This window comes from Seriola aureovittata, chromosome 14 (assembly GCF_021018895.1).
Source record: "Seriola aureovittata isolate HTS-2021-v1 ecotype China chromosome 14, ASM2101889v1, whole genome shotgun sequence".
Taxonomy (NCBI): Eukaryota; Metazoa; Chordata; class Actinopteri; order Carangiformes; family Carangidae; genus Seriola; species Seriola aureovittata.
Window position 1 is genome coordinate 21656556 of NC_079377.1, and position 22542 is coordinate 21679097.

The 22542-nt window shown below is 43.6% G+C and overlaps 1 protein-coding gene across 6 annotated transcripts in view; it reads right to left on the minus strand.

Annotated features, from left to right (window-relative positions):
* The window catches only part of ehbp1 (EH domain binding protein 1), a 140880-nt gene that overhangs the window by 47321 nt on the left and 71017 nt on the right, over positions 1-22542 (minus strand). For all 6 annotated transcript variants that reach the window (XM_056395015.1, XM_056395019.1, XM_056395018.1 and 3 more), the window contains 4 exons: positions 17354-18172; positions 15803-15844; positions 15459-15605; positions 2393-2543 (listed from right to left, as the gene is read on the minus strand). In XM_056395015.1, coding sequence (XP_056250990.1) covers positions 2393-2543; positions 15459-15605; positions 15803-15844; positions 17354-18172 — 1159 coding nt within the window. The remainder of the gene's footprint in view (positions 1-2392; positions 2544-15458; positions 15606-15802; positions 15845-17353; positions 18173-22542) is intronic.

Genomic DNA, 22542 nt, shown 5'->3' on the forward strand with positions numbered 1-22542 from the left:
TAAAGGAATTAAAGGTCAAAATGAAGACACAAGGAGGAGAGCAGAGAAAAAAAGTTTGGTTAGTTGGTGTTAACAGAAGTCTGAATACATGTGAAGTGACCTGATTCAATAATCCTTTTCTTAAACATCATCAAAACCATCCCCTCCCTTGATGTCTGCATCTCCCCTTCAGCACTGCGGTGCATTTAATGGGATGATCGCTGTCATCCGGTCTGTTTGCAAGTTTATCTTTGCCCTTTTATTTAGTGCATTCATGGTGACTTTTAAAACTTGGTGAGTCTGTGCAGGATTGTGTGTGAAACTAATTAATAAATCTACCCAACTAGTGCAACTAACCAATTTATTATCCTATCAAATTCATGGTATGACAAGGCAGCAGACTCCACCTGAGTGACAAGGAGGGACTTTGATTGATTGGTGTCTGTGTATCTGTGTGGGTTCACGTGCAGGGGCGAGAAAATATCTGACACGCAAAGTGAAACTGAGAGACCTCTGTCGAATTTCCCTCATTCAAAGATCTGTTGCCATTGTTTTTCTATTTCCAGATAAAAGAGGTAGAGCAAACAAAAACCTCAAAAACATGAAAGCACACATTCCATTAAGTCTCCTGAGGGGCTCAATAGAACAGTGTCTCTACATTAGGAACAAAAGACAAAAACATGTTAGAAGGAACTCAAATGGAGACCTGAGCAGCTCTAGCTGCATGGATAACCCACCATGGATTAAAACAAAACAATCAGTAAACAGCGTCTGACATTGCAAGCTCCCTTCTCTGCTATTTACTACTTGGTGGGGAGAGGGACCGAGAACAAAGAGGGAAGGAGAGAGAATCAAACTAACAGCATTTCCTGTTTTTTTTTTTTTTTCCTAATTTGCTAGCTGCGATGCGGAGCGTGCTAGCAAGCGCCGTTCCTGCGTGGCTGGCTCGGGCCTAATTAATGGGAGGCCATGGTGATGGAGTTTGGAAAGTTTCTTTGCGGGCAGACACTTGGAGGGGGCAGCCCGAGCTGCATTAAAGGACCGTGAATGGTGTTGAGGGGAGAGAGAGAGAGAGAGAGAGAGGGAGTGTGGGGGCTAGGATTAGCCGTTCTGCTCGGGAGGCCTTGTGTATCACAGCCCACAGCATTTCTCTCTTCTCCTCACCTCCTCCTCCCTTGTTCCGTTCTTTCCTCCAACTCCATTTTTAATGAGATCAACAATTAGTCCAATTCAGAAAAGCTGAAAGAGCAAATAAATCAAGTGCTTCCCTCCTTCTGCCTCACTGTCTTTCCTCTGTCATTTTACCTAACAAATCGCTGATCTCTCTTCTTCTTGTTCAGGGTTTGTCAGTTTTAGATTTAGTTTGTTCATCCTCAGTCAATTATTTTCGATTAATCGAATCATAAAAAATGAAATTAAACTGTAGCCAGAACAATACAAGACATTGTAAGAGGTCACCTTGTGCTTTCTGAAACTGTAACCGGCATTTTGTTTTTGTTTTTTCATTCCCTACTTGTCACTTATATCTGATTCAACCTACAAGACGCCATGTCTCAATGTTGTGTCGTCTCTCCATCTCTTCCTGTTCATCTATGGATCCCACATTCTACCACTCATCCTCCATCACCTCTACTTTCACAATATCAGGAGCCTTCCTCTCTCCTTCTTCACAATGACACTTTTATCGCCGTCTTTTCTGCTTCTCTTCATCCTCACCTGTCTACACTCTCACCTTCCATTTTGCGAGCACTGCACCCAAACTACCTGCACAGTGCACCCAAAAGAGGGGTGTTATGTGGAGGAATCTGAAACAAATGACAAGAGAGGCCTAATAATAGCCATTATCATAATAACCCCAATTTCAGGGAAATGGAAAGCAGTGGGAAATGCGCATGGCAGCATTTGCTACCCCTGCAAGCCGTTATTAGAAGTGTTTGGTATTTTGAGCATAATTTGGCTGCACAATGTGTTGTGTTGATTAACAATTACTGGGCGAACAAGACAAGGGAGAAGTCGCAGGGTAAATTGCTGTTCTGAATATGAGGGTGGTGCTTTTTAGACCCGCGGCCGTTGTCAAATGACATTTTGTTTTTCTCTGAGGATTAGGCAGAACCCCTTTAGAGAGCATAATGGAAATGTGCGAGTCGTAGCATGTGTGTATGAAGAAAGTGAGTGTATGTCAAAAGCATGGTAGTGTGACTTTTCTTTTGTATTGTAGTTAATGAGTATTAGTAAGCGTTAGCAAGTGTATGTGTTAATTGCAAGGCCTTATGATCAAACAAAGTATGTTAACGAGGACGCATAAAGTGTAAATGAAAATGCTGTGTGTCTATAAAGGCTAAATGTTCATGTTTGCAGTTGCTGACTTTGACTGTGTGTGTGTGTGTGTGTGTGTGTTGACGGGTGTACTGACCTGCAGCAGGGCTAGCCTTGCCGCCCTTCCCTCTCTCAGTGCTGGAAGCGTCCAGCAGGCTCATGTCAGACATCTTGACTCCGGATCGAGCCTCAGCTATCAGCTGCCTGGCTCGCTCTCTCAGCTGTCTTCGCCGCTCTGCATCACGCTCCTGCACAAACACACACACATACACACGCATACAAAAAATGATCAAAAGAACTTCACTCATCCTTGTAAAGGTACAGGTAAATGTTAAAAGTTAAAAGAAAAATAAATCATGCAGCAGGAAATCCCTAATCTTAGATGAAGTGTTACATAATTTAAAATTCTTCTTCACAGTAGCGACACATGAGTTTGTAATGAATACGATTTAATAATACCATTAGGACTATTTTAAGAATGTGATGATGGATAAGACATACTCTCATCTCTCACACACACACACACACCATCATGAAACCTTCACAGACACACCGACTAAAAACAAAATAAAAAGTTTTGTTATCAAAATGGATGTACACATCTTACTGCATTATGGAGTTAGCAGTATAGACACACACACACACACACACACACACACACACACACACACACACACACACACACACACACACCATCCAGGCACTAGACAGATACAGTATTGAGCCGTCACCATCAGAGTAATGGCAGAAATGCCATTTTCAGGGCGATCCAATCTGATCCCACTGATAGCACAGGCCACCACACACACATACACACACACTCACAGAGCAAACAGGAAAACCTTGATGATGTCAATTGACAAACACTTAACTGATAAAGACCCCAGCAAGCACGCACGAGCACAGACTCAATGTACAGGCCGAGTGCATAGGGTAACCGGTGGGGAGATACACAAATGTCCGAGACAAGTAATTCAGAATAATGTTTGTACAAATCTAACCCAATGTGATTTACAGAAAATAAGGCACACAAAAAAGATACAGGAGCAGAGAGAAACATAATGAATTCAAAGCTGCTCTGAAAAGCAGATGGAGCAAAGTAATGAGGGAGCACACCGATTCAAAAGTATTCAGGCTGTGGAGTTGTGATATTTCTAAGGCTGGGGTCGTTGCAGCCGAAGAGAAATGCACTGCAGTAGTCAACTGTGGTTGAGGCTAAGGTGAAACAATATTGGATATTGCCTTCATGAATTAAGCCTCTGTGACAAAAACAACAGAAGTTACGGGGCGCAGAAACTAACACAAACTCGTCTTACACGATACATTGTAAGCACAAACACACGCAAACACTTACACACTCTGAAAACTCCACCTTACACACACACACACACCAACCCCCCCCCCCCCCCCCCCCCCCAAACATACACAACCACCTACGACCCAGGGGAGAGGGAAGCTGCATTTCTCTGTCACTGTTCTCCCTCCCTGTGGTTTTCTGTTAATCAGGCTTCTCCATATTGATGCAGGGGTTTTAGGGCTGGCCTACTGAAGCCGCCCATTTATCCATTAACAAAACAAGCAGCGCCCGCTAATGAGCTACATCTCTCCATTTCCATGTCAATTGTTTGCTTGTAGCCATTGTTAGGCCGGGACAATGGGGCTGTTTTGTAAATGACAGCAACCCTAATGCACTCTGTGTGTGTGTGTGTGTGTGTGTGTGTGTGTGTGTGTGTGTGTGTGTGTGAGTGTGTGTGTGTGAGAGCCCAAGGGATGCCCACAGGGGGAAGGGAACACACCTTAGAGAGAAACTGGTAAAGAGGGAGAGAGAGAGAGAGAGAGAAAGGCAGAAAGGCAGATGAAGAGTGAGGAGATGAGTGAGTGAATACTTCTTCCCCAGCTCTCAGTCAGCACTGTTCCCGGCAACAAAGCAATGAATTAGGACAACCATGGTGAAAGAAAATGGGAGTTGGTATCTATGAACCTATACACTTTTCACATTTTCACTTCACTTTTCAAAAACCACCTTAGAAAAGTCTTTACGAGACGAAACTGAATACACAGGTAAAAAACAACTAAATCTTGGCTATTTTGTCAAGTGTTGGACACAAGATTTCACAAACATGACTGACATTCAGAGTCCGGTTCAGTTCGGTTCAATGTGACTCAACTCGACCTTTTTGGTTTTCCATTGGGCAGAAGTTGTGGATAGCACCTGGTAGCTGCTACTTTCCTCTTTGGTATCGCCACCGCCGAGGTTCCAATTGAGAGGGAACTATTTGTGGAAAAAGAAGTACCTGCTAGCAAAAGCGAGAAGGGTTGAGTGGACTTGAGTTGGTACAACGTGGAGGAAAAACACTATTAGACTATCAGCAGCGGGCTTTGCATCAACAGAGACCTTTTACACTTTTTATACAGAGCGATGAGGCAGAATAAAGGTGCAACATTTCCGCTTCAAACAGGCTGTTTAAAAGGAGCTACTGAGTCAAATGCCTGGAACAGTATCAGCATTAAAATTAATTGTCTTTGTTTATACTTGTTCTCTTTCTTTCTTTCTTTCTTTCTTTCTTTCTTTCTTTCTTTCTTTCTTTCTTTCTTTCCATTCGCATTTCCATCTGCCTGTGTTTTCTATGCAGGATTCTCCTTGCTATTATAAATGTAATATGATAAACAATAATGTCACCGATGGCCTTGCGGCGATGCACTGGTTCTGATATCCAATCTGGCCTTTACAGATATGGATACAACTACCATTTTAAGTGTGCCTCTGTGTGTGTGTGTGTGTGTGTGTGTATTTATAACTCAGCCCACAACACACTCCAAAACATCCCCATGCATTATTGTTGTCAGCCATTTTGGGGACAGGAAATAGGAAACTGACTTTGCCTATCCAGAGGCTAGGATTAACACTATAGAAAAATGCATCTGACTAGCTCCTAGCTCGGTCAGCTACAAAGCCACTGATTAGAAAATACAAGAATGAGAGGAGAGGAGAGGAGTCACAGATTCAACTTAAAGCGAACCTAGGTGAAACAAATGTTTTGGTTTTCATTATCAAACAGAAACACCTTCATGAAGTAAGTGTAGAACGGAAGCTTGACTTTGATAGCGCAGAGACGGCGCCCACAGAGAGAACGAGAATAAAACCTGCAAGACGCAAAACAGACTCCAACACATAAGCTAAAAAAAAAAGAGAGTAAAGTTTATTTATCTAACACATTTTTCCAGTGCGCTGTTTCGGTCGTTCAAATAAATAATACAGATGTGGGTGAAAGTACGTTATTTCCATACATTATTTTGGGTACTTTAAAATTCCAGCTCTTTGTCGGACCTGTCACCCAACTGTTACCAACACTGACATCCCAATTACAACTCATTGTTCTGTAGGAACACGATATACCAGAATTTTTTTAAGTCACAGGGGGGACTTGTTGACCAGGTGGTGATGAAACGCCACCTAGTGGACATTATGCTAAAACTAAGTCACGCTCACGCTCGCTATTTCCAACTTTAAAAGTGGCGCTGGAAATCATAACTAAGGAGGGAAAATAAACACACAGAGCGACACAGGAGACTAACAACCAGTGGATGTCAAAGCCATCAGGACACAACTTTAAAAAACAGAGGAACTCACAAACGCAACCAGCCACGTCGTTACATGATCAAAGCTGGGATGAAAAAAGAAAAAGAGAAAAGGAGTGAAAGCGTGTCAGCTGGTGGTCAGTGGGTAGCACAGCTTCAAGAATGGAGACTCAGGAGGAGAAGAGACTTTTCTTTTTTAAATGGCGACAGCAAGAACAATTGTGTTCTGTGTCTTCTATTGACTGCTGGGAACCTCCAGGGGAAGAGAGGCTAAACGGTTGAGTGCGAGGCGGAGACAGAGGGCTCCTCTGTGGGCTTGGCGTCGGGGTGAGGACCCCTCTCCGCTCTGGAAGCTCTTTTTGAGCAGGGGGAGCAGGTTGTCGCCTTGGTTGCTCTTTTCTGGGCAAGGAGAAAGAGGGAGGGAGGGCACGCACCACTGGTCATGTACAGAGACCTGGCGTGGGCATCGAGTGATGCCACACACACACACACACACACACACACACACACACACACACACACAGGGATGAACACACAATCACTATCTAAAAGGGTTTGCCAACCTCCCAGATAGCCAGCCAGTCTGGCAGCCAGTCATGCAGTTCCAGACATTTGTCATGACAGGCTAATTCACAGTCAAGAGGTGCTTTAGGTCTCTATCTTGTCCAGGCACACACACATACTAAAGAGCTACAGAACACACACACACACACACACACACACACACACACACACACACACACACACACCCAATCACATAGCTGTGTAATCACACACTCATAAGCATTCTCTTAAACACCAGAATAATGATTCAGACAGGATGCAGATGCAGCAAGAAATCAGTCAGTACCTGCTTTATGTTATTATACTCTTAATATTCACAGTAATGTAATACAAGAATAGAAACCAGATCACCCCATGTCTACTTTCTGAAGATCTTCACCAGGAAGGTGCATTAATATAAGAAATAATTGAGTGACAAAGATCCCAAACTAACTTCCTGCTCACCGAAACAAAGACTAATCATCAGGTTTTCAGTTGCTGCTGGACTTCATAAGGCTGATTTAAAGCTGTTGCAGCTCGCCCCACTTCCATTGCACTGTACTGTACCGGCTATGTGATTACTGAGGTGTAGAGGTGGGAACAAAGACGAGACAAAGTCAAAGCAGTAAACTAGCAGCTCGTTGAACCTGGGTCTCAGAATACAGACCGTTTACATTTTAAATGAGCCAACAGATGAGTTAAATCAAAACATGCAAAATACAACATTTTCCCTTTAACAATGTTGTTAATTTTGCACTATCATTTTTGGAAGACTATTGTTGTACTTATAATTACTGTAAAATAAAGATGGGCTCTGCTGGTATCTATTCTACTATGTTCCCCCAGGGTCATCAACAGCTTCTTCGTGGCAGGAAGCAGATGGGGTTTATGGGAAATGTGGTTTTGTTTGAAAAACACTACACAGGCTTCCAATTGCATCAATTATGTATCTACTTCGATTATACGACAATTCAGCAACAATATAAGAATATTTAAAAAATATCACACATATCATATTTAGAAGTCCATTATTTTCACTTCTCCTTATTGCTCAAATTTTGGTTGAGAGAGTGAGCGAGAGGGAGCGAGAGGGAGCGAGAGGGAGCAAGGAAGGGAGAGAGAGAGGGGGGAGCTTATCGGCTGGCTCCAGACGGAGTGCGCGGATCAATGGGCGTGCGAGGCCCACAGTGATCAATGCATTTGATAAAGAATTAAAGAAGAGCCACTGTACATGGCTATCAAAGAACCAGGACACGGCCTAATTATGATTCGACGGGTGCGTGCCCATGATAGGGGTCTCTGTGTGTGTGTTACATGTACATAAATATAAAATCTGCGAGATGTCAGCGTGGAAGTGGTATGGAAGTGCGGGCTGTATACCTGTGTGTCACTGTGTACATGCATGTGTGTGTGTTTGTGTGTAAGTGTATGTGTGAGGGTTCAAAAATGTGTGTGTGCCAGTGTCTGTTTTTTGGGCAGATGTGTTACATTGCTGTGGTTTTGGTTTATACATTATATGTGTCATTTTTTAAATAACTATGTGTTGATGGTGAGAATGTGTGAAATGACGAGGATCGTTTTAAACTCAAGTTCAAACTGTTTCTTTAAAAAGGGAGCAGTCATATAGTCAGAGATGAGGGGCTGCTTTTCTTTTTTTTCTTGGTATTTCTATTTCATCACTGTTTGTGTTGTAATGTCTTGTATGTGTTTTCCCATTTAGTTGTGTGTATGTGAATCAAGCAATATAGCTAAGACTATATTGTAATGTGCTATTTTTAGCCATGACATTGGCCCATGCTACATTCGTGTCCCTATGAAAATAAATGACAGTATTATTTTGGGAAACGTGCAGCAACACATGGGTGCACAAATAAAGGGCAAAACACTTCAGACAGTGTGTATTGTGCAGAGATTATTGTTTGTGCTTTTAAGAATAAACACAATATTGATGTGTTGAATGTGTGTCACAAATTCAAAGAACAAAGGTGTGTAGGTGTCTGTGTGTGTCTGTGCGTGTGTGTGTGTCTGTAATATCAAGCTGATATTTTTTGTAGCAAATAAATGTGTGTTTGACTTCTGAAGTTCTGTTTAACTGTGGTTTAACAGTTTGTTCTGAGCAGTGTGTGTGTGTGTGTGTGTGTGTGTGTGTGTGTGTGTCTAACAAAGGGCACTTGTACAGTAGGACAGGTTGAACAGGTAGAGTGGAGACTACTCAATACACACACACACACACACACACACACACACACAAATGTCAGAGGAGCTAGTCACTGACAGGCGAGTAAGATGGGAAGGTTTTGCCCTTTAAATAGACAGGATAATTACTGGGGGAGAGAGAGACAGAGAGAGAAGGAGAGAGAGGAAAAAAGAGGTAGAAAGAAAGACAGAGAACATGAGCTGAACTCTGGGGTGGTGGGCGACAGAAAAACACAGGTAACCTGTCACTGCACAAGATCCTTTGTAAGCAAAAAGGTGCAGACAGTGTGTGTCTGGGAAGGGGTTCACTCTAAAATAGGAAATCAGTCATTTTCACTAAGTGAACTGATCAATGAGCTCGGACAATAAATTGGCAGATATGAACTTATTACAGACATATCAGTATCAGTGAGTCTCCATTACATGAGCCGTTTTCACATATGAACTCTGGACTCTAGGTCTGCACACTGTCCGGAGTTGCCCCTGTACACATGCAGCACAAAACCGGATGGTGTCCATGTGAGACATGTTCTCACCTACTGGAAAAACTCTGTTTAGTTTAGGCGAGGGGTAGCGAATGGGTTTCAATCATGCAGGAGAAATGATTGAAACATCATCAACGTGCCCACTCACTCACTCGCTGTGGATTCTCCGGACAGTGAATCGAGTGTTACAGAGACTTTACACTGAAAGTCCTGAAAGTCTGTTTAATGACCAGTTTAGCGGATTCGGACAATTGCATTCACACATACAGCTCCTCCGGGTTGTAATGTTCAGGACTGAAGTGAATGTGTGAAAGCAGCTTTAATTTGTCGACCAGAGATCACTGACGAGTTTGCTTTTGTGTTGTGGTGCACAACATACAAATGTAAGGGTCAAAAATCCAGTTTCAAACAAACTATAATGTTAACTGCTCACACATACGCTTCAAGACATAAGAACAGACAGCAATGCAATGCCGTTGTTTTCTCGCTGCATGAAAACTTTACATCTGAAATGAGCTCTGCAATCAGTTATTTGTCCGACCTTTGCAGCGAAAACACAGGAACATAAAGTTTCTGACTTCCTGAGTCAAGCTATTAGGTCAAAACACTCAGCAGCAAAAATCAGTCACATGTGTCTCACATTCACAAAACCACAAACCACATAAAGCCAGAAAAATACCATGGATATTAGATATATGTGAACACATTTAAATATCAAATGGATGCTTAAGTCTATCACACAAAAGCACACACATGGAGAGAGTAATTAAACTTTCCATTCAAGCTAAAACAAATTCTTTAGGCACTTAGTGAAGTAGCGGGATTACTGTATTTACATATGGAATAAACATTAAATATTCTCTCATCTGAGGACTTCAGCCTTCATATTTTATTCATGCAAAGTGGCTTTAAGACAGAGAGAGAGAGAGAGAGAGAGAGAGAGAGAGAGAGAGAGAGAGAGAGAGAGAGAGACCAGGACTAAAAGGTGGATGTGAAAAACATCTGACACTTCCACTTGGTCAAACGTGAACACAAGGCATGTGATAACTTGAAGAAGAGGAGAGAAAGAAAGAGAGAGGTACATGTGTTCAGACGATGCATGTAAGTGTGTGTGTGTGTGTGTGTGTATTACAGCTTTCCTCTGTGATGGCTTGATCAGCTCTTGTGATGCAATTGAGAGAGCTGTCTTTCTCTTGCTCGACACACACACACACACGCACACACGCACACACACACTCAATTTAGAGACTGCCTTTGATCTCCACTCCAGCCAATTCAGCCACGACACATACCCACACACTCCAAGACAAGCGCGCACACACACCAAAGAAACTCCCCACCAAACTATTTAGTTTCATTAGGGGCACATTCTTCAAAAAGAAAAGAGAGAGCAAGAGAAAAGGAGGAGGGAGGGGGGTCGTTGAAGGAAGAGGAAGAGGAGAGAAAGAGAGAGAGCTGGAAGAAGAAAGGGACAGCAGCCGCATTAAAATGAGACCTGGAGAAAAACTATTACTGCTGGGAGAAAGTTGAAAAGGAGAGAGGACAGGAGGAGGAGCGGAGTAAAGGACAAAGTGAGAGAGCACAGGGCCATATTTGCATTTTCAAAATAGGCATTTTTTTCTATATTTGCTGCAAAGACAGCCCTTTACTGGTAGCCTTTTCAATGCTTGAGTCCATGAGAAGAAAATTGTGGCTTAAAATCCACTGGAATTAGAATATTTGCATTCTGATCTTCGGATTAGATGCATTTATTTTATTTATTTATTTTCTGGGTAGGGGAGTTAAAGTTCACTCGCAGTGTTCTGGTATTCGCTGTGGAAGAAGTGACGTCACTGCTGCAGTTTGAGCAAAACAATGTGAGCTTTTGAATAAGGAAATTTTAAATTTAGTTATAATAATAACATGTCGCTCTTAACAAGTATGGCCAACGCTCAACACCGGCCACACTGGTAACTCCTGTTTCTTTGTTGTGATTAGTTGGCTGCCTAATTGTTAACGGGCATAGCACCTTTCAAAAGTTCACAGTGTTTGGCCATCAAATCCAAAACAGCCAGAGAACAAGTACTCCATTATAATGTGCCTCTGATAAAGATAGTTTTTATTATGACTTGGATAATATACAGTATGATCAGAAATAACAGAAGACAGAAAGAAAGAGAGGGAGGGGGCGCAGGGACAAAATGAGGACATGAATGCAGTTAAGTCAGGATCAGAGGACAGACGGCAGATGGGAGTAGATGACAACACCCACAGGTCACAACAGCAGAGACGCAGGAGACCCCTCCACTCCTGAGAGGAGGAGAGGGAGCGATGGAGGAGGAGAGGGGAGAGAGGGGGGAGGGGGGGAGTGGTTGGGGTGCCGGTCGGCAAAAATCAAACAGGACCCAATTATAGGAATCACAACGAGTCAGTGAGCAGGGGAACTCTCTTACCTGGAAAACACCAAGGCATGTGCGTGCACTCTTCAATGCGTACCACAAGCACACACACACACACACACACTAACTCACTCACACACACACACACACACACACACTAATGTTCAAAGGAATGTAAAAGTGCACAGGTGCAACATGCTTGCACACACATATTTCTGATGTACAATTTTTGGTGAGAAATACACACAAATGCACATAGGAGCACATGCTTGTCTGTCCACATGCACACAAACACACAAAGAGACACTTCTCCCAAACCTAGTGTGGATCCTGATAATTAGCCTGGCCAGGCCGGTGTGAAATTACTGTTCTCATCTGCTAATGGATGAAAAGACCTGAAGCGAATAGACACAGACGCACACAGACACACACTCACTTCTCTATTAAAATACCAGTGGGAAAGACTACGAGAGAAAGACTAAAACAAAATTGGGATGTCTGCAATAAGGATAAAATAGAGTCCTAGCCCTGGATATTTTAGGAAAGCTCATTAATTACCCATCTGGCTGCTGTGTGGGTAGGGGGTGGTGACATTACAACATTACAAGACATCAGCACTGTGACTACTGATATGTTTTGAAGGCCACCTATGAGGAGGAGGTGGAGGAGAAGGAGGAGGAGGAGGGCTCAAAACAATTAGTCGTAGTGCTCGCCATCAGAGACCAGAGAGAGTAGGACAGACGAGAGAGAAGAGGAACAAGAGGATGAGATGCAGCAGAGAAAAATAGAAATAGAAAGAACAGACAGAAGACAAGAAACAAAAAGACAAAGTGACGGGAAAAGAAAGAAAATGAAAAACAAAAAACAAAAAAAGACGATGGACATAAAAAGGCCGACAGAGTGAGAGAGAGAGAAAGTGACTGAGAAAACAGGGATGGAGAGAAAGAGAGAAAAGTGAACCTGTGACCTTAGATGAAAGAACCAGTCACTGTGGGCTACAATTAGGGATGGCAGGAGGGAGAGCATAGGTCAAGAGAACAGGGCTAAACACACACACACACACACACACACACACACACACACACACACACACACAGTATCCAACAAATTGTTCAGCAACCAGCTACATTCATGCTGATGGCAGTCGCTGTAGCTGTGGATATTTAGATGTATATATACAGTATATATATGAAATTACTGTTGGTTTGCTTTGTTGCGTGTAGTGTTAGAGGTTAGTGTGAAGACTGTAACAGCAGAAAATCTTCCTACATCTCAAAGATTAGAAAAGAAATCTAAAACAAAAAAAAAATAGATGTTGATGTTATTCCTGTAAAAAAAAAAAAAATACAAGACTCTTCGTATTTTGTTGAGTCTCACTTTGATCTTATTTTTTATAAAAGCTGACAGACAATCAGAGTTGTGGAGACTTTATATTAGGAGATACAGTATATGCTCAGGTAAGAGGTGTGAAGGAGCTTTAAGATGAGAAGAAATCAGGGCAAGTGCATGACAGGCAGCAGTCATATGTCATATGAAGAACTTCTTATAGAGGTGAGATCTTTTTTTTTGCTCTCACTCACTTTGTGAGTGAGTCCAGACTTCTCTGACTAACTGCTGCTCGGAGACTCTTGGTTGAAAAGTTTTCTATTTAATGTGAAGTTTGGATTCATGATGTGCAGAGGAGATTTCCCACCAGAGATATCACCTGACCCAAAAAAAGACTCAATGCTCTTCAAAACCTAAAGCCGCTTCTATTGTGATTGGAGATTTGATTAGTGCTACAGCTAACGATTATTTTGATTTTATCTTTCAATATTTCTCTGATTGGTTCGTTATTTCAGCGCTACAGAGAATTCCACTGTCACATAAAAATCCTGACTCGTGCAGCTCTGAGTAAAACACGTTGATAGTTAATAGATATACGAATATCAGACTAGCTGATTTGTTTTGTGCTTTGAACGCTACATCCCTACAACAGCAAACGTAGCCCCCTCCTCTCCCTCAGCCCAAATCATTCTGTTGCCCCCACATTAGCCACTTCCCTGGAAGAATGAAGCCTGCTTTAATTGAATTAAATTATACCTTATGCATGCTAAACCGCAAAGCACCTACTTAGATGGATGGAGAGTTAAATGGGAAAGGCTTGGGCCTCTCCAGCTGATAACATGGACACACACACACACACACACCCACACACGCGCTAATCAAAACAAGACATCAAGTAATCTAATCTGAATCACTAACAATTATCAACACGTTGGCCTCAAGGCCAGTCGTATTCCTTTGATCAATGTTTTCTATTAAAAAAAGTGTAAACAATTCAATATCTTCCTCTCGCCCCTCCTCTTTTCCCTCCTTCGCTTATGCATGGGAGCAGTGTGTGTGTGTGTGTGTGTGTGTGTGAGGGGGTTATTAACCAATTGTCCTTGGAAATGAGTAAGAAAATCAGGAGGAGAGGGAGAAGAAGGGCGGCTACTTTAAGGAGCTAATCTAAGTGAAGTCAGCCATCTTGCCGCACAACAAGGGACGGAAGAGGACCTTTTTTTTTTGTGGCTAAGGAAATATATCGGCGCTGCAACAGCTTTGAAGAAGTCTTTTAATTTGCTTTCTGCCTCAGAAGACTTTTAACGCCACCAGTCCTTGGAAGGTCCTCATTTATTTCCTAAGATTATTCTGGAATGGTTATTCCTGTGGCCCGCACGCAGACATCAACACACACTTGCATTCCTACACACAACAGACACTGACAACACACTTAAAATACATAAGCACACACACACACACACACACACACACACACACACACACACACACACACACACACACACATACACACACACACTTTAAAAAACATCTAATTCAAGGGCATATTTCTTTTTAAGGATTCAGGCAGCGAATGCAGGGGCATGCGGCTGCTGCCTTTTAGATATTTCATTACCAAAAGGTATTTATTTCATTTTACCCTCAAATCCCTTGTCGTCACAATTCTCACAAGACCATATTTTTTTCTTACCCTCCTTTCCTTTCTCTGAAACATTTGGAAACGTCACTGAGGATTTGACCACGGCGCTTTCCCAGGGTAACTCCTAGTCCATCAGCGTGCCCCCTCCCACTCACAGTATATTATGTTCAGTGGAGCGTGCTCAGTTCAGAGCTGGCAATTTCACTCGCGTCTTCTCTAGTCTAGTTTGCTTCGGTACAGCGATTCTCAACCCCCCCTTTACCATGAATGTTCTTTTGCTGACAGGTGTTTGTGTACAACATTTACTTAGTGTTCGGGGGAAAGTGAGGGTGGCAGCAAATTTGGTCGGGATGTCATAAAAATTTGAGTTAAAAATGACCAGAGAGAGAGGAAAATGTTTATAGGGAGAAGAGGGAGAGAGGGAGTCCATCCACATTTTGGTTTTTCTTACTGACGTGTTCAGGTTGTGACGTTCAGTAGTCCATTAAGAGAGTCTCAGCAGAAGTTACTAAGGAAAAAGTCCTCTCTCCTTCTACAAGCTTTCTCATAAAGGATTTACCAAAGTGGACTGCCAGAGGATGAGACAGTTTGGACAGGATTTTCCAGCATGTTGCAAGTGTAGTGAGCAGCAAATACAGAACTGTGGAAGTGACATGAGGGCGTTGAAAAGGCTGGTGGTCACTCTAGTAGCTGTTGCTGCACACTGAGGTGATGCTGCACAGCACTCCAGCGCATGAAGCAAAGAGGAAGGCAGGGACACGCAGCTGAAACTCGGGCCAGGCTTTACATACTACATGAAGAAGAGGTCAGAAACCTGAAGACCCAGGCGGACTTTTAAGTCTTCCTCACCTGAGTGAGGTGTGATTTTATCTCCACGTGTCACATCTTTAAATGACCGCAGCATTGACCTGTCTGCTTGTGTTGTTTTCAGACAGACAGTATCATTCTTTAGATTGAGGAAAGCCAACAGGTTCAGATCCAAAGATACACACACATACACACACCACCACTCGGACTTACATCTGCAGCATTTGTGGCCCTGGTTGGTGCAGTCACGGCCGAGTTGGGGACGTTCTTGTTGCCGGCTTTCATTGCAGCGTCTCTGCGGGCCTGTTCCAGGAGGAGCCTGGCTCTCTCCTTCAGCTCCTCTTGACGGGAGAGCACCTTCTGTGTGCCGAAAAAACAGAGCGAGCGTGATCAAATAAAACGACAAGAGACAAGAACCAGGACTGGGTAGAGTTCAGTTGTGATAAAACTGTCACAAATAAGGTGTTGCTGCGTGTCTGCTGTTGGACGGTATATGATAATACTGGTATATTTTGTTCACATATGCCTTCTTTAACTATCTTCAAAATTTTACTCACCTTCTCAGCCGGGGGACTTGATACAGGGGCAGGTGTCGGCTCCTTTGAAAGAGAAAACACAACATTAACTACAGGTGTTCAGCCAAATACCAAAAATAAGAGTCACAGGTTGCAAATTAAGTATTTTGTCAACACAATGTAAAAAAATTATATTTAGTCAAATGTGATGCCTAAATAAGTGACATGGCACTGAAATGAACATATGTATACATTTATACACACAGTATTTCCCAACAGAAGAACAGCTTTCATGTGTATTCCTTGCACAGGGAGCAGGTGGTGGTGGTGGAAAAGGATTTAGACAAGTGGGTACAAAGGTAGGAGAAGGTATATTCCCCATGATATACAGGACAGTGTACAAGCTAGGCTCCCAGCGCCGTCTGGGCCCAGTGGTGTGGAGAGCATGACGGCTCAGACAAGAAAGCAAAACACGCACATAGCTTAGAATTTTATCTGCAAGGTAATCCCGCCTGTGTTATAAGGGGGTGCAAACAAAGCAAACAGAGCTTTTACATTTGGCTTAGACAGAGGAATATTACAGTCAAGCTGTTAATAACACCGAAACATGTTTATCCTTTCAGCAACTCAAACCCGGCCTGGGTGTAGCCGAGGATACATCCCGCTAACTAGATAACAGCAGATCAAAATGGGGTGTCATAGCTGTCATAACCCTCCTGCTGGCCCCCGCCTGCCCCGTGACCTTTCGACTTGTAAACAGGAAGCGGTAATCTGGGGTTAACCAATGCAGGCAGCAATGTATTCAATGTGTGTCTGTGTGTCTCGCACACGCACACAGGCCCATGCCAGTGCGTTTGAGAGACGAGATGAGGTGTGCTCTGCGCAAAGCGTCGCCACGCCTGAGCAGTCACGGCGCCAACTGCCATCAACTGAAGGGATGAGAAATATAATGAAAAATATAATGAAATGTCAAAGCAGGGGGTTCTCCTAGGTGCCTTCTATAGTCGCCACAGGTTAACGGCCCGGCCTTGATGCGTCTGAGTCTTGGCAACGAGACAGGTGACGACAACATCTAATGCAGAATGGGAGAATTTCGGTACGGTCATCTCTGCAATGGCATCAACGAGGTCGGGATTTGAAGCTTAGCGAGTGCCAGGAGGGAATGAATGTTCGCTGCATCCTCTGTCTTATGACTGATGTAGCTGTGAAAGTTTCAATCAAAGCCAGGGTGCAAGGATAAAAACCTGAACAATCCATTTAGGGGCCAGGCAGGTACCTGCAGGTAAACGCTGTCAGAATCTTAATACCCGACTTAAGTAGCAAGATGAGAATTATTCTACATAATACAGACTGATCCAGAGGTTGTTTAAGGTACACGATTTATAATTAGATGTGAGATAGTTTAATTAATCTCTTACAAACCCTTAAAGGACTTGTTTATGAATATTCAAAACACTCTGTTTCTACATCTCTGAGGTTAGTGGGCCAGGATGTACACTGTGACTGAGAAAAATAAATATACTCCAGCACCGTATGTATGTAGAAACTGGATTCTTCTCGTGTATTTTGTGCATTACTTGTCTGGGTGTTTACCTGTTTGGGAGGCGTGTCTGTGTGGTTGACTGGAGAAGAGCAGGAGTCTGAGGCGGGCTCAGAGTCCGATTGACGCAGACTGGCCCTTTTCTTCTTGATGAGGTCGGCGTCCCTGTTATAGGAAAAGCCCAGTTTCTGGTGGGGTGGTGAGGAGGAGGAGGAGGCCCCACTCCTGATGGGAGACCCTGGTTCTATACTTCCATCCTTTCTATCATCTCCCACCTCCTCCTTCTGCTGTCTTTCTTTCTCCATCTCTCTCTCCACTCTCTGTGGTAACTCACTGAGTTCTAACGTGTTGGCTTTGCGCAGATTCCCCCTGTCCTCAGAGCGTGGCAGTGTCACATGGGTCGAGTCCGTTGCTGAAGCGGCTAATACTGTGCGTGGCGATGGGACAGGAGGTGAGGATTGCAAAGGCCCTGTTGTCTGCAAGCTGGCTGAAACTGCTCCTGCTTCAGCCTTCCAACCCGGCTCCACCACCTCTTCCTCGGTGGCTTTGGTGCCGTTAGACTCTGCGTCAACACCACCAGCAGACTCCGCATGCTCAGAGCTACCCTGGCGCTGCTGCACGTCGTTTAGTTCAGCGTAGAACTTGTCCTGGCCTATGGAGGCATTTGTATCGGTTTCAAAGTCGCCCACCTTGTATGTGCTGCGATTGCTGTTGGCCTCTATCTGCACCACGTTGAGCTCCTCACCGGAGAAGTGGGCCCGGATCTGGTACAGGTAGGTCATCACTGTTAGCTTGTCAGGAATGGCCAGCAGCACCATGTCAGATGGTTCCAGGAGACGGGAGATGCCCAGGCTCGCAAAGCCATCATACGCCTGCCGAACAAAACACACAAAAGGCACAATTATACATTCAAATAAAGTTTTACTGTTTGCTGAATGAAGAGAATACGCTGCATTACAACAAGGATGGAGATGGATGGGGGTGCTGACAACAGCTGGTGAGATAGAAGAAGTCTGGTCTCTTTTCCTGACATGGGTCGTCTCTGGTGCATGTTGCATTGCATGCATGATCCATGTGTGAATGTGTTCATGTGTGTTTGTGCGTGAGAGACACCTTTGACACGACTGCTGACAGGTCATGTCAGGGATGGATGTCCCCGATAAGAGACGCAGATACCCCAAGACAGAGCGCTTAATCCTAAAGTGTGTGTGTGTGTGTGTGTGTGTGAGTTTTTGTGTGTGTGTATGTGTGTGCACCCTTATCGCTCCCCTACATCAACCTGCCCACGCTCTCCGTCACGCGTGTAATTGGTCTGATTAGAGTCTGATGAGAAAATACAGGTTTGATTATCAAGCGACACAAGAAACCCAATCCCCCATCACCAGATAGACTGAGACAGAGAGACAGAGAGAGAGAGGGGATGAAAACCATTATCGCAGCCAATGACAGGTAAATAAATAGATTAACAGCACACACACACACACACACACACACAATCTCCATTCCTGCACACACACACACACACACGCTCCCTATCCATCTCGTCCAGGTATCACAGCTTGTATCTGGCCTGCTTGATAGCGTTGATCAAATTCCAACCTGTTGCAGCGCCCGTTTGTTTCACTGCCTTCGTAGATCTCCCCAGTCCATCAATCTCTCCCTCCTCCTCTCCGTCTCCCTCTCTGACTCCCAAACACTCCTGCATGTATTTTAACCTTTATGTATCCCAGGGATTGTCTTGAAGAGCCTGCTCGCTCTTTTTCAGCTCTGTCCTGCTTCAACATAAGTCCTTCTCTTTCTTCCCCCTACATATTTTCCTATCTTTATTTATCCAGGGAAGGAGGTCTATTGAGCATGTGTGATTTTTTTCATTAAATCCCTGCTTTGCATTCATCCAACAGATGTGGGGGCTCCCTTGTAAAACTACTGTCTCAAGTGATGGTCTCTGAGCAACTTCAAGGATGGGTTTAGCGTTTTGCTCAAGGGTTCCTCAGCTGCAACTTCTATGGAAGACACTGAATGTGTGTGTTGAGGCTGTTAGGACTCTCTATGTGATACCTTGTGCAGCATATTTTCTGTCCCTGAACTCTAAGGGCTGAGTTAAGCCAGAAAAGGAACTAGCTCGTACGACGTGTTTTCTGACCAGGCAAAAGTGTTTATACTTGTTCACTGGAACGTCATGGTGAAAACCTGGATGTCATAGAGAGAGGGGAGATGTGAGGTTGTTTAAATATGAATATGTTAATATTCATACCATAATTAAATATGGTTGAATGTTGGATTCGCAGTTTCAGAAAGTTACAGAAATTGTTTCGAAGCTCACAGCTGCTGGTGGATGTAAAAATATAAAAATACAGTTTATGGATGAAATACTTATGGCACAATACATCCATCTAGTATTTGCGGTGGTTTTATCTATCCAACACTGAACTATTAATCACAATGACGTTGTAGGTGTTCACAGTGGGATTGCTGCAAAACTAGCAACTCTGCTCCTGTTAGTGACACCACAAAATCAAGTGTTTAAAATCTCAGTTTACCGCTCAATACAGTAAATTGCCGAGTGTTCATTGTGTAGCAGAAGGAACAAGGAAGTGATTTCGGACATAGCTTCCAGTTACAAACCCCGGTCAATGTAGTTAATCTCATTGCTCCAACTGTACTTGTCTCTATAACCGAGAGAGAGAAGTGGAGACACGGGAATGGAGAGAGAGAGAGAAATGGAGAATAAGGAGGTGGGGCTTTTAACTGAGAGATATTTCTCAATTTACAATCAATTATGATGTCTTTTGTTCGGAGAAATCTTTTTCACTCTCACCTCTTTTGTCCCTTTCTATTGATGGAAAGGGCAACAATGGGTGGAACATCTATACTCACACAGGGAAATGAGGTGTATGTGAGTGTGTGTGTGTGTGTGTGTGTGTGTGTGTGTGTGTGTGTGTGTGTGTGTGTGTGCGCGTGTGCGTTTATGTGTTTGTACCTGCAAAGACAAGGCAGGAAGAAAGAAGTGACGGCGGGAAAAAAGAAAAGAGAGAACAGAGAGGAGTTTGCCTTTACAGCGAGCCTGTTTAAGTCCCCCCCCCTCCTCCTTTGCCTGGCAGAGAGGGAGTATGAAAGAGAAACGAAAGACAGAAAAGAAAGAAAAAGAATATGGGGAATAAGAGGGCCTGATTGGGTTTCTAACACGTATTCAGGGGAGCAAAGTGTGCTTGCATTGTTCCCCTCTCGCCCAGGGTAGGCTGTGAAAGAGAGCGACAACTTTGCTGCTCAATGGGGACAGAGTGAAAGAATGAGAGAGAGAAAAGAGTGAGAGTGGGAGAAAGTGAGAGCTGTGTGAGGAGGAAGGAGGGAGGGAAGCTCTCGAGCTGGGTTTTGTTTCAGGGTCAATGTTAGTCTTGACGTGTACTACAGTCTTTTTGACCCGAGTGTCACGCTTTATTCTTCACTACATCTTCTCTCATAGCTTGACGAGCACTGATCATGTCACACTGAGACACTGATGACTACTGAGGGAAGACCTGTTGTTTTCAGGGGAATTGTTTTCTGTGGTGGTAACCTACAGTGTGTTCAACTCAAGTATGCCCACTGCAGTTAAACAATAAGGGTGGCGGTATTTTTGTTAATGTCAGCAAATCCGTGAAAATATCAGAACCAGTGATGCTGTAGTCCGTTCTTGAATACATCTCCCTAACCAGTCTGTGGCAATCAGCCTCATGCTGGTTAAACTAATACATTATTCTTTAAAACATCACAAACATTCACTTTCATTTTCTAAATAATGTCTTAAAACGGAGGTGACTGTATGTATTAGCAAAAGATATTCAAACAGGCGTAAATATTGATTTGTTGGGGACTATTTTCAGCTCCTAATGAGTTTATATGGCAGCAGGATGGTGTCTGTATGTTTGAGCAATGGAGCTCTATGTAACAAAGGGATAGTCTGTATAGAGCAGAGCATGCTGGGCAATAATTCTACATTAACTCTTACAGAGTTTTAATGGAGTCACACTATCATTGTATTATTTCTACACACAAATACTTCTCTGTTATAAAGGATTACAGTGAAAAACAGCTCATCGCAATCAATCACTTATGTGATTATCATGATGTGTATCCTTATTAGAGATTATTGTTTTACATGATCATGATTTCATATGACGCCCTAATGCTTGGTCAGTAAGATCTGAAACCAGCCTGTCTTCATCTTCATCTTCAGTATTTCTCTGCGCCGACTTGAGCAACATTTTTGTTCAATATGAAGATCATGTATTTTGGAAAATAACTAGTTTTCTCACTTTCCATCATCCACCTGACAAAGCTTTTGGTCTGGACTAAATGTCACTGTCGCCTGCCCCAGGCCGCTGCCCCCCCCTCTCCCTCTCAGTGACTGACAGCTATCTATCGTTGTCAATCATCTACGCCCCCCCCCCCCCCCCCCCCCCCCCCCCCTCGGCCCAACCCCTCATGGCTGTGCTCAGGGTGCTTTAGCCTGGTGCTTGGTGCTACACTATCAGATGGCATGACAAATGACTTCTCCTTGGCCTCATTACACACACACACACACACACACACACACACACACACACACACGCACACACATAACAGCACAGTGACAAAACAGCAAGACAGAGGAGTAAGCCGTCCATACACACCCGAGCTCTCAACACACAGACTGAATACGTCTATAATCATCCACAGACTATCAAACACACAAATATCCATTGATAATAGATCATTTCAAAAGCTGTACATGTTCTAAATATTCACTTCTTTCTCTCTCACCCCTCCCTCCTCCGCACCCCCAATATTGATTGTCCTTATCTGTCATAATTCAGCACAGTCTGAGCTCATTGCAATCACTCCTCACAGATAGACTGTGAAAGGAGGAGGGGGCATGTCTATCAACTAGCCATGAAAAGCAGAGATAGTTGTCGTTTCTATACATTTCCATTTCTGCCGGCCATTCAATAAATTCTATACATTGTAATAACTTCACGCAGCAGCTCTATGCAACGCTGTGGATGGGGAAGAAGTCTCTTTTCATCCTCCTCCTTTTTGATTTCCCCCTCAAAACATTTCATTTCCTTCTTTACTCCTTCTTTCTTCAGTCCTTTTTTCCTTGTTTGCTCTTTGGGGTCCCAAACCTGCCACACTGTGCTCTCCTCACCTGTGCCTGGTGTGAGAGGCCTGTAATTTTTTTTTTTGCAGGCAGTATCACAGGCACCTTTCTCTTGTTCAACAC